The sequence below is a fragment of the Pseudorasbora parva genome, chromosome 20 (assembly GCF_024679245.1).
Source record: "Pseudorasbora parva isolate DD20220531a chromosome 20, ASM2467924v1, whole genome shotgun sequence".
NCBI classification, from domain to species: domain Eukaryota; kingdom Metazoa; phylum Chordata; class Actinopteri; order Cypriniformes; family Gobionidae; genus Pseudorasbora; species Pseudorasbora parva.
The window spans coordinates 26,817,118-26,829,240 of record NC_090191.1 but is presented as its reverse complement, the minus strand read 5'-3'; the positions used below and the strand labels follow the sequence as shown (position 1 = coordinate 26,829,240).

The following is a 12,123-nucleotide window of genomic DNA, read 5'->3' as shown; positions in this document are numbered from 1 at the left end:
TTTATAATTCGCTGCAGCCTAGGTGTTACCAATGAATTTGTAATGCTGTAGCGGGGATGGGTCTCATTTCCAGCAAGTTTGAGTTAAAGTTTGAGCTATTTTTAATAGAAAGAAGTGGGTGAGCAGGTGTGTCCGTGTGTGCATGTGTGTGTGTGTGTGTGTGCGTGTGTGTGTGTGCATGTGTGTGTGTGCTGGCTGCATCGCTCACCTGTCCACACTAATTGCACATAGATTCAAAATGGAAGCAGTGCAGAGCATCACGTCCATAGTCATTAGGGCATCACAGATGTACATACTCAGAGTCCACATGCCTCCCAGGAACTAAAACACAGCCATCAACACACACATAGACAAAAGAGAGACAGTGTAAGACAACAACACACACACACACACACCCATACCTGTCAGGGGGTGTCAATTGCATGCAGGTAGGCTGCATATTAAATGCGAAAGAATCAATTTTTTTATCAAACAGTGAATTTCTTAAATTAGTTTTAAATTTAATGATTATTTTTTATTTAAAGTATTAGCAGAAAAGACATAACTAATCACATTAGTTAACCTTTAGGGATCATATGTAAGTAGATGGTAGATGTTTTTCACTCTATGTCTCTAGGTCTTTATTGACTGCAATTAAAGTTTGAATTCATTCAAAGAACAAACCATATCCATTGTTCATTCACTAACCATACAATAAAGAGAAGAAGTCTCTGAGGGAAATCACTCACTACATTAAGATTCACTTCACAGACACACAAACTTCAAGGGCAGCAATTCAGACGTTAGAAATCTTTTCCTGAAGAACACAATGAACACCAGTATGGCATAAAGTCAACATGAAAAGAAAACTGACCCTGCATTTCCTTGAGTTATTGTGGACATTTCATTGATGCAATGATTATTGAAATCAATATTATTTCCTTCATACCTTTTCGATAAAATTTGAATAACTTTTTGAACTGCCTTTTCATTTGACCTCACCAAGCCATCTTAGTTTTCAACCCCTGCATGCAAACCTGTCACAGAGTCCCTGTTTCACAGTCCAATCATTTCCAGGTGCATACTAAAGGATCAAGTCATAAATTATTTTCTCAGTGGATTGTGTATGTAATACAGGCTGCACACGCTGTTTCATATTTATTTCAAATATCTAGATTGATAATCGGAAAGTTCAAACCTAACAACAGATGATCTGTGAGCCGTCGCCGGAGCTGTATGTTTCATTTGAACTGGTGAGCTCATGACCCCAACGTCAACAGCTTGTTTCAATTATGTTAGAGAAGAAGTCTTGTTGATTACATTCGTATTCTGCTTAAACCTTGCACTTGTCAACTAGTACCACTTCACTGAGCGATCATTACAAGTTCAACATCACCGAAATGACTTGTGAGTTCTCAGAAACCCTGAAGCATTCGGTACTCAATGTACCAGCATTAATAATTAAAAAAAGATGATTGGGGGACAATACACTCAATACCATAGATATCCATAATAAAGGCTAGATGTCTCGTGCGCGCTGTTGGCCAATGGAGGTCGTCGTCCGCAACTTGCGGCCATCTTGTCACAGGCAGCTCGCTCACTCGTAACAGTGTGTTTTAATGGTGCATGTACTTTTAAATAACCATAACTTGCTCAATTTTCAACCGATTTTCAAACTGTTTCATTTGTTATAAATGTCAGAGATGTAGTTATGACACTACATACTTATGAATCATTGTAACCATGGACTTCAGTATGAAAGTAACATTGAACAGAACAGATAGATGCAATGAATATACATACACACAAGGTATTTATGTTAAATCAATATATATTCTACTAAAACTGTGTACCGAATGGCAACATGAGAAATTATATATATTTATACACATATACAGCTCTGATTTTTTTTCCAGAGCCAGCTATAGCTATATATATATATATATATATATATATATATATATATATATATATATATATATATATATATATGCTTTTATAATAAGAATATCGCTATTATAATAAAATCTTTTTTTTATTTTTTATTAAACAAAACAAAAACATGCAATCTAAGTTTATTTTAACTAGACAAAAGATTGGTTGTCATAAAATCGTTTTTGGTGTCAATAAAACCTGTATAATTGAACAGCTCGATTGTGGTCTCAGCCTTGATAACGTGCATATAAGTTAGCCATGATACACAAGCTGCACGATTAAGGTGTGTATCGAAACGAAAAGCTGCAATTTCAATGTGTTAAAGCACCCAGATTTGTAGCCATGTTAATAACGTTTGTAAGAAACCAAATCATTTGTAAATCCGTCAAGATTTCAGCGAGATAAGAGTATTTAGTTCGTACAGATCACTCACCTTACATTAGGTTCCACAGAGACAAAGAGAAAGCCTGCCTGTGACAAGATGGCCGCCGGTGATGACGATGGTGACTCCGCCGTCAGATATCTAGTCCTTATTATGGATATCTATGCTCAATACACCCAATTTGTTCCATATTCCTATTTTGGCCTTAAGTGAGACACTTAAAGTGTTAGTTCACCCAAAAATGAAAATGCTGTCATTAATTACTTACCCTCATGTCGTTCGACACCCGTAAGACTTCCGTTCATCTTCAGAACACAAATGAAAATATTTTTGTTGAAATATATTAATTAAAACCAAAATATATTAATTTGTGTTCTGAAGATGAACAGAGGTCTTACGGGTGTCGAACGACATGAGGGTAAGTAATTAATGACAGCATTTTCATTTTTGGGTGAACTAACCCTTTAACCCCAATTGCTCCTGGCTTAATAAGTGTACTGAGGTTCACATTAAAGCATCAGTAAATCAGCAGTCTGAGATATAGAGGAGGGGTTAAGACCGTCTACCGTCTGTCATCGGGAATCACCTCAGAGTAGACGTAGAGCGGGAGGACCAGTACGGCCAGCAGGAGGTCGGCCACGGCCAGACTGACGATGAAGTAGTTTGTGGCGGTTTTGAGGGAGCGTTCAGTCAACACACTGAGGCACACTAAGATGTTCCCCAAGATGATGATCAGGATGAGAGGCACACCGCATATCAACGCAAAGTAGTTGTACCCCTCATGGACCGCCGCTGGGTCTATACTGGGCGTCACATTGACCATGGTGCACCGAAGTTCAGCTGCCAACCCGGATTCAACATCTGTAAAAATTGGCACATTGGGGGCTGTTTATATAGATGAATGGGTTTTAGTGTGTGTAATGCATGCTACTATGTGTTTGTGTTCTTGCCCATATGTTACAAGGAGAGGAATTATGACTAGACGAAGCCTTAAATATGAACAAACACCCTCATTTCACAGTTGTTTATATGCAGAGTGCTTGGAGACGCTGTCATATGTCTTCTTATTTTTCGACAGTAACACACTCTCTCTCCATTTGTCATCTTTTTGAATACGTATAATGCAAACATAATAATACTGTCATTTTTATGGTGTAAATGTATTCTGATGTTTGCTTCACCTGGCTCGCATTCATTCCAGACAAAGTTCTTACCTTGAAACTGTCACAAACAGACAGGTTTGTTGGGGATCGTAGAGTCTGTCGACACGTCTGGCATCTGAGAGTGTTTTAATCACATTCCGGAAGTGTGTGGGATAAAGTTGATTCTCTCCATCAAGGTACACAGCGGCCATGTTGTAAACACGTGTTGTAAGTGTGTTAACACTTCATTCATGCGATCTGATAGAGCTGAGTGAAGAAAGGTGATAATTGAATTTTCTCTTTATACTTTATATTGTCAGCAATGCACATGATGTAGATGTGATAGACATGTTAAAAAAGGAACGTGTTCCAGATTGAGTTTGACACCCTTCAATTAGAGGAGAAGATCGGTGAAGACTTGACATTTTGCTGCCATAAGGTTGTGTGGTTTCACACACACACACAAGGTAAAATGTGGCAAAACTGATTTGCAGTTTTTATCGCACACCTCACAGTGTTGAAATTTTAGTTTACTCATTTTATTCTGGTCTGGTCCCAATAACTGCAGGTATAATTGCTTGTTTAATAACTGATTATATCATTGTGTCATTCAGGATTTCAAAGGCATATAATAGCATTAATTAAATTTATGAGCCAATTTAAATCCTAAAGACTACATGGAATTGTCTGCTATCATGTCATTTTCCTGGGTTTCTTTATTCCTTGTGAGACATTTTGGAGTATGGGATCAGAGGATGCTCTGCTTCTGTGATAACGGACTGTTTGAAATTCTCCCCTCTCGCAACAACAGGTGAAGGTTACCATGACAACTTCCAGTGTGTGTGTGTGTGTGTGTGTGTGTGTGTGTGTGTGTGTGTGTGTGTGTGTGTGTGTGTGTGTGTGTGTGTGTGTGTGTGTGTGTGTGTGTCCACCACAATAAAGATGTAAGGCACTTGTGAGCTTGTACATAAATAAAAACCCAATCAAACCCGTTCCAGTTCATGTCAACCTTTGGTAACTAAAGGAAATGTTCAATTAGAGAAGTCTCCTCTCAGGTTGATGTTATCGTTTCTTCCCCTCTAGCCTTTTCTCATAGAGGTCTATAGTTGTAGCAGGGTTTGCGCTTTTGCAGAGTTAATTGAGAACACCTTTTACATTCCAAATGAATTCATAGTAAACAATGATTTCGATTTGATTAAGAAAGTAGTTTTCAATTGAATGAAATTAGAAATGTTTATGAAGTTTTTATTAATATTAATGTATTGTCAGCATAAATCACATGCGAGATATTAACAGAAATATTAGATATCAAGGATACATTTTTAAAATGCAACATATAGATAGTTCATATATTTAATACAATTGAATTTAATGGGAAATGGTTGAAGATGCATTCATTTACCCCAGATTTAGATCAATGATAATATTTATTTTATTTTATTATGTTTTCTGGAAACTCTCTGGTTGACATTGTATGGAAGCTTGTTTCCGCCATAGTATAATAAAAGTGACTTATCTCACAGTTATCCCGCACCCTGCCCGACCCTTGAGTTTATATTTCACAATTCAGACTTCATGACTGAAATTTATCTTTCAGTTCTGAGAAAAAAAGTTTTAAACTGCAAGACAAATTTGCAGTTCTTAAAAATTAAGTCACAATTCTGAGAGATAAATCACAATTCTGCGAGAAAAAAAACACAATTTTTATAAATAAATTCACAATTCTGAGAAATTAAGTCAGTTCTAAGAAAGTCACAATTATTAGAAATAAAGTCATAGTTCTGATATATAAATTCATAATTCTGAGAAATAAAGTCATAATTCTAATAAATAAAGTCAATTCTGACAGTCACAATCCTGAGAAAGTCACAATTCTTAGAAATAATGTCACAAATCTAAGATATAGTCAGCATTCCAAGAAATATTCATGATTCTGAGATATAAAATCACAATTCTGAGAAATAAAGTCACAATTCTGAGACATAAATCACAATTCTGAGATTAAGTCACAATTCTTAGAAATAAAGCCACAGTTCTTAGAAATAATGCCACGAATCTAAGATATAGTCAGCATTCCAAGAAATATTCATGATTCTGAGATATAGTCACAATTCTGAGAAATAGTCACAAATCTGAGATATATACAAACATTCAGAAATAGTCATAATTCTTATATAGTCCCAATTCTTACAAATAAAGTCATAATTCTGAGAAATAAACTCACAAATCTGAGCTATAAAGTCACAAGTCAGTCAAATAAATTCCTCTTTAAGTCAGAACACTCTCAGAAAAAAAGGTACAAAAGCTGTCACTGGGGCGGCAGCCTTTCAAAAGGTACACCTTTGTACCTAAAATTTACATATTAGAACCTTTTTATGTCCCGGTCACAGTTTTTGTGACTTTTTCTGAGAATGAGCATGCTGTGAGTTTTGGCCAATTTCAATTCAAATGCACATTTATGATATGAAATGAAGTTTCACTTTAACTGTCAGTTTATTCGTAGAAGTGTGTTCAGGTTGTGTCCATGTGGCACACAGTTTTCTCGCGGCATGGGTCACGTAGCCCGTCATTGTGCGGGTATTAACAGAAATCTAAAAAGCACTGTGTGATGACTCTTTAATCTCCCAAAGTACAAAGGTAAACAAACACAGCGTGCCACTGGCAGTTGTCAGTCTGGTAATCTATCCCCATGCCTCTCGTACCCTGCGTTCTGGTTGTAAATGTCATCCCATGCAGGACATCCCTGGGTAATGGAACAGCAAAGGATAAAAGAAAAAGTGACTAACACACCCTGGTGTAAGTCTGCCTGACCAGAACGTTTCAGACAATGCACATGGATAACTAAACCAGCAACAGCCATCTCACCCCATGTCCTAGAACATCTCTCCCCGAGAGCCGTCAAAGCACAAATAGCTTCCATCTGTCTAGTTGCCAGAGGACACCTAAAATAATTTCATTAGAAAATTTTAAATGCCATTGTCACATTGATGTCCTCCCTAGAGCAGAAGGACTCGGAATGTTGCATCTCATTACGTTCCACCTTTAAGCATGAACTGTTTGATTTTCCACGTATGAGGCCAATATGAAACACTTTATTGGGATTAAGTTCATGCAGAGAGGTCGTTTCATTGCAGGTGGAATGATTTAAGAATTAGTCTCTTTAGCGGAAGCACCCTTTAGAGGCTTCACATTCTCTAACCTTCTGAGAACGTTTGTGTTCTGCAATTTTTAAGAGTACAGAACATTTATGTGCCCCTTGACTTCCCTTAACTGGAAATGCATGAAAACCACCATGTTTTAAACATATCAAATGTCTGTATCCTATCCTGTCTGATATTTAATTAATATTGTAATTATATTATATAAACAAATTAAAAAAATTATTATCAAAAATGGCTAATATTTAGCTCTGTCTCACACTTTGTGTACAATCCTGTCAACATTAGGTTTAGGGATATTCAGGTGTGTCCTCATTTGTAAAAAAAATAAAATAAATAAACAAAACAAAAAAACATTATATTGCCAAAAGTTTTGGGACGCCTGCCTTTACATGCATATGAACTTTAATGACATCCCATTCTTAATCTGTAGGGTTTAATATGGAGTTTTTGGTCAGGCACTAATGTTGGAAGAGAAGGCCTGGCTTGCAGTCTTCGTTCTAATTCATCCCAAAGGTTTTCGATCGGGTTGAGGTCAGAACTCTGTGCTGGTCAGTCAAGTTCCTCCACACCAAACTCGCTCATCCATGTCGTTATTGACCTTGCTTTGTGCACTGGTGCACAATCATGTTGAAACAGGAAGAGGCCATCCCCAAACTGTTCCCACAAAATTGAGAGCATGGAATTGTCCAAAATGTCTTGGTATTGAAGAATTAAAAATTCCTTTCACAGGAACTAAGGGGCCAAGCCCAAACCCCAAAAAACAACTCCATGCCATAATCCCCCCTCCAGCAAACTTTACACTGGGCACAATAAAGTCAGTCAAGTACCGTTCTCCTGGCAAAGAGAACGGTACCGTTCTTCTTCTCCAAACCCAGACTCGTCTAATGACAGACAGAGAAGTGCGATCCGACACTCCAGAGAACACGTCTCCATTGCTATAGAGTCCAGGGGTGGCGTGCTTTACACCACTGCATCCGACGCTTTGCATTGCACTTGGTGATGTAAGGCTTGGATGCAGCTGCTCGGCCATGGAAACCCATATCTCACAATTCTGACTTTTTTCTCACAATTAAACTCACAATTATTAGATTAAAAAGTTCAATTATCTTTTAAAATGGTTTATTCTGTGGTGGAAACAAGCTTTCATAATATAAATTATGTTTTATGTTAGGAAAATAGCCGTTTTAAGACCACTCTTGCATTATTTTTATCTCCTTATTGTTTTGGACTTCCACTACTTATTTCCCTTTTCTCGGTTATGCTCAATTAAAAGTGTTTTTTTTTTTTGTACTGAGATATTGTCCTCACCTCCAAGAAGGTTCCATCACAAGCGATGGCAGCCGGTTTTAATTATAGACAAGGAATTTCAGAGCTGCTACATTCATCCATAACGGGAACAATGAAGAGTGATCAAGGTAATTACTGCCTTTCCTCTCTCTCTCTTTATTATAGTTATTTTTCCTAAGCTAATCAAAGTCTTCTGTAGGTGTTCAAAAACTTTTGTTCCATCTTTGTGATCATTCAGTTCAATAATTATGTTTGCATAGTATAATTGCTGCCTTATTAGTGGAGGTTTGTAAAGTGTCTTTTAGCGACTTCTTTTTAAATAGAAGCAGAGAATAAAGACAGTGAACTTTGATAAGCCAGGCTGAGGCATTTCGCCGGTCAATGCCTCAGTATTTGAGCTGGTCATCTTTTTATGTCAAGGTTCAGAACAAATCTTGACAGAAAGTGTTTTTCACCCTTAAATGGTTTGATTCATGAGAAGTCTTGAGAGGTGGGAGATCAGGTGATGGCCTGTGGCATTTCCTTTGTGTGGCCGAATGTCTTTTTGAAGATTTATAGCCATGAGGCTCTACAGGAAAACATTGACGGAGCATGAGGAGAGATAAATGGGGAGATATTCACTGCGACAATAAAAGCTCCACAGGGAGGCGAGGCAATGATCTTTGTTAAGGCAGGGGATTGCGTATTAAAGTATGTGTTTCTTGTGTGAGGAGAAAATCTGAAAACAAGCAGATTAGGTCACAAGGGAGCAAACGGCTGCAATCTTTTTAAAGTGTGTGTTTGTTCTTGTTTACATTGTGAGGACCAAATGGTCCGTCTGGTTGGGCCCCACAAGGAAAACATACTGATTTAAATTTGCAGAAAAACTTTGTAAAGTATAAAAGATATTATATCTATAGGAAATCCGCATTCAACATGGAAAACACAATGTGTTTGTTCATGATTTTCTATCCCATTTTGATATGCACACTGACTCATAGGCACTCGTGTCACCATGGGGACCTAAATTTAGGTTCCCATGAGGAAACCAGCTTATAAATCGCTTGTTTTAAAATCTTAAAATCCATTAAATCTACAGCTCTGGAAAAAATTAAGAGACCACTTAACATTGAGAAATCTTTTTTTTTTCCAGAGCTGTATGCAGAGTTCCCACAAAGATAGTGAACCAGACAATAGACTCACCAGCCATACGGTAAATGTCATTTGACTTCTCAATCAGGATCCACAAAAAAATCGGATCCCCATAGATGTGGTAGCATTTACTGTTGTTCTGCAAAATATAGTTATTTCAATAGAAATCCACACTATATAGAGTATCAAAAGCGAAACAATTTCCACTCACAGTGTTCGCTTGTGTTCAAGTTGGTCTTGTGAATTTGCCATGTTGACCAACCGAAAGCTGCTTGGTTTGAAAATGACTTATGTGTGAAACGTGCTTCATATATTACCACACTATTGAACATATAGACCTTTTTTTGTCTGCAATATTTCTTTTAAAATGTGGCTAATGCCAGCTAGAGATATCAAGGCCATGCTAGCCAGCCAGATTTTTGCATTGAGAACAATGATATGCTAGCCAGGGTAGTCTTAAAAGTTGATGAAGTTAATGATCAGGCAGTATAGGAGCCTATATACTACGTATACCGGGTAGCGCATAAAATCCTTTGAGTCTTTCTCTTACAGGACAAATTTTGTACAATAAAAATTGCTAATAACTCCTGCCTTTTTAGCAACTAGCACATCAAGTTTCATTTGGTATATATTGAGCTGTGCTAACACTGGTACGTTATTTCCAACAAATCGATATGTGTATGTGTGCCCATGGCTTCACAAACTGGCATATCTTACATACAGTGTGAACCAAGCGGCAACCTCCCGCAATCTCTCTTGAAGCCAATACGAAAGTAATGTAAACTGTAGGGCTGTGTTGAAAAAATTGATTCACCAATTCTGAATCTATTTTCATATTAATTTCTAAAGATCGATCCGTAACTTAGAGGATCGATTTAATAATAGGCCTACATTTTCCCCGTGAATTTTAATTTGCCGCGTCATTGAATTCACGCATGCGCGCAAGGTGGAAGGACATAAAAACAACGAACATGGCAGCTTTGAAAACTCCAGAACCGCCGCGGACAGGGAATACTAGAGTAGGTAAACAAACTCAAGCCGAAGCTCTCATCACTATACCGCCGCCGCCGTGCTGAAGAAGTGCCGCGGACAGACCGAGTTTTCCCTCACTCTTCCTATTCTCTCGTTACCGCTGCGGACAGAGAATACTAGAGTAAGGTAGACGAGTAAACTAGGGCTGCTGGATATGTCGAGAACGTGGCTTACGTCACAGCCGTTCTCACTGCAGCGGGCACTTACTGCCAAGGAAGTTGTAATGGCTTGTCATGACAGCACGCGCCCTCTCCACAGCGCACAGTTGTTCTTTACAACCATCAATACTCCATTAATTTGCAGTTGCATGTCTATAATAATAGTATCAATATGTTGCATAACTACAGTCCTGTAATAATTAGGTAACAGCTGGAAAAATGCTTTCTATAAAAACACTTATCTAAATCTCAAAGATTGGATCGGATCAGATCGGATCGAATAATGATAATCGATTCAAGATCTTGAGAATCGGAATCGAATCGATTCTTGAAATTTGAATCGAAACCCAGCCCTAGTAAACTTCAATTCATCCACTGGCCACACAGGCTCCAGAAGGGAGCACAATCTCATTGAGCCCCATGTTAAAATTTGTAAAACTTTACATGTAAAAACATGTTTACAGCCTGGTACAATTTGTGGTTTTGACCTATTCAAATTATTTTGACCTTCATGACAACTGTTAGGGGGGTGAATTTTTTTATAACTCATTCGTTTGCATTATATAAAGCCTTAAGGTTCTGCATAATTAAGGGCGTGGCTACTTTCTTTGAGTGGCAGGTGGATAGCCATTTATCCGCCGTCTATAGTCATTGCGTCACCTAAGCTCCGCCCACATCCCGCCTTTTTGCCCATTTTCTGTTATTTGGGGGTGACACGCGATGACTCGCTCGTAAGATGGCAACGCCCAGCTCGACTCTACTTTAAGCTTCAGAGCGGCTTATCGGAATCCTATGGGTGATGTCACGGACACTACGTCCATATTTTTTTACAGTCTATAGTGTGAACGCCTGGGAATTTAAACAGTCTACAGTCAATTATGAGCTAATCGCTGTGAAATTGAATGGATTAATTGAACATGCTTCTCACATAATCGACAAAAAGATGTCAATGGCCATTTACTTTGTTAAATGGGATCACACTAAGACAGATCCTGATAAGCTTCAATTCATGTCCAGCTGTATGAACAAAGACCGTCAAATGTGCTTCATCCACCATGTGTGCCTCATGACAATTGCCCTGCTGTGAGATCTTGTTTTAAGTCTTGTAGATCAACTGCCGGCTTATCTAGAGCCCCAGCTCTCACAATCTCACGCTCTCGTTCGGCCAATTAGCATTCAACACACAATCAAACCATTCTAAACAATTCAGGTCCTAGTGGTTTTGCCGTGCTGTCTTCACGAAGGCATTGCGGAGATCATATTTTGTGAACCTTTTTTTTTTTTTTAAGAAAGCAAACGGAGATCTCCCCTATGCCAGTTAGGGACATTTTGGCACCCACATGGTGAAATATCATTAGAGTTGTGAATAAACTCAACGGTTCGGTGGACTCTGCACAGCTGTGATTAGCGTGAGGTCACACTCTATTAGACAGCGTCCTCGGACTGCCAATTAGAAGGTCTGAGATGGAGAAAAAGAAAAAATGAGAAATGATGGGACAAAGCAATTTTAAAGTGAAATAATTATACTGATGGCAGAAGGAGATTAGAGATAATATGGGCTCGGATCAGTCTGAGGAACAGCAGGCTCTGGATCATAGTAGTTTATTCATTCATTCGGTAGTCTAGATAATGTTTTAATAGAGTTTTTATGGGGGGGGGGGTGTTGTCTATAATATCAAGTTTTTCTAATGGAAGTCTTTGAACATAGACAGCTATATATATATATATATATATAAAAAAGGGAGTTGATCATCATATCTGAGGGGCTGGATTGATGAATTCCTTCTATTTCTTTTACCCATGCTGTTTCAATCTATTTCTCTCTATTTTTCTCTTTCCTCTTTTTCGTCATGACCAACCCCTTGCTTTCCACCATGAGAGTAGCCCCTGCTGTGATCTAGGGAATGCCTGGATGG

General features: G+C 38.2%; 1 protein-coding gene across 4 annotated transcripts in view; it reads right to left on the bottom strand.

Moving 5' to 3' along the window:
• drd4-rs (dopamine receptor D4 related sequence) overlaps positions 1-12,123 on the bottom strand; it is a 36,269-nt gene that overhangs the window by 6,693 nt on the left and 17,453 nt on the right. For 3 of the 4 annotated variants that reach the window (XR_010899519.1, XM_067427082.1, XM_067427081.1), the window contains 3 exons: positions 3,511-3,705; positions 2,883-3,157; positions 209-321 (listed from right to left, as the gene is read on the bottom strand). Coding sequence is in view for 3 of the 4 variants with exons in the window: in XM_067427082.1 (XP_067283183.1) it covers positions 209-321; positions 2,883-3,119 (350 nt within the window). In the remaining variant the exon portion in view is untranslated. Of the gene's footprint in view, positions 1-208; positions 322-2,862; positions 3,158-3,510; positions 3,706-12,123 lie in introns of those variants that run through there. The other variant, XM_067427084.1, reaches the window with a different exon arrangement.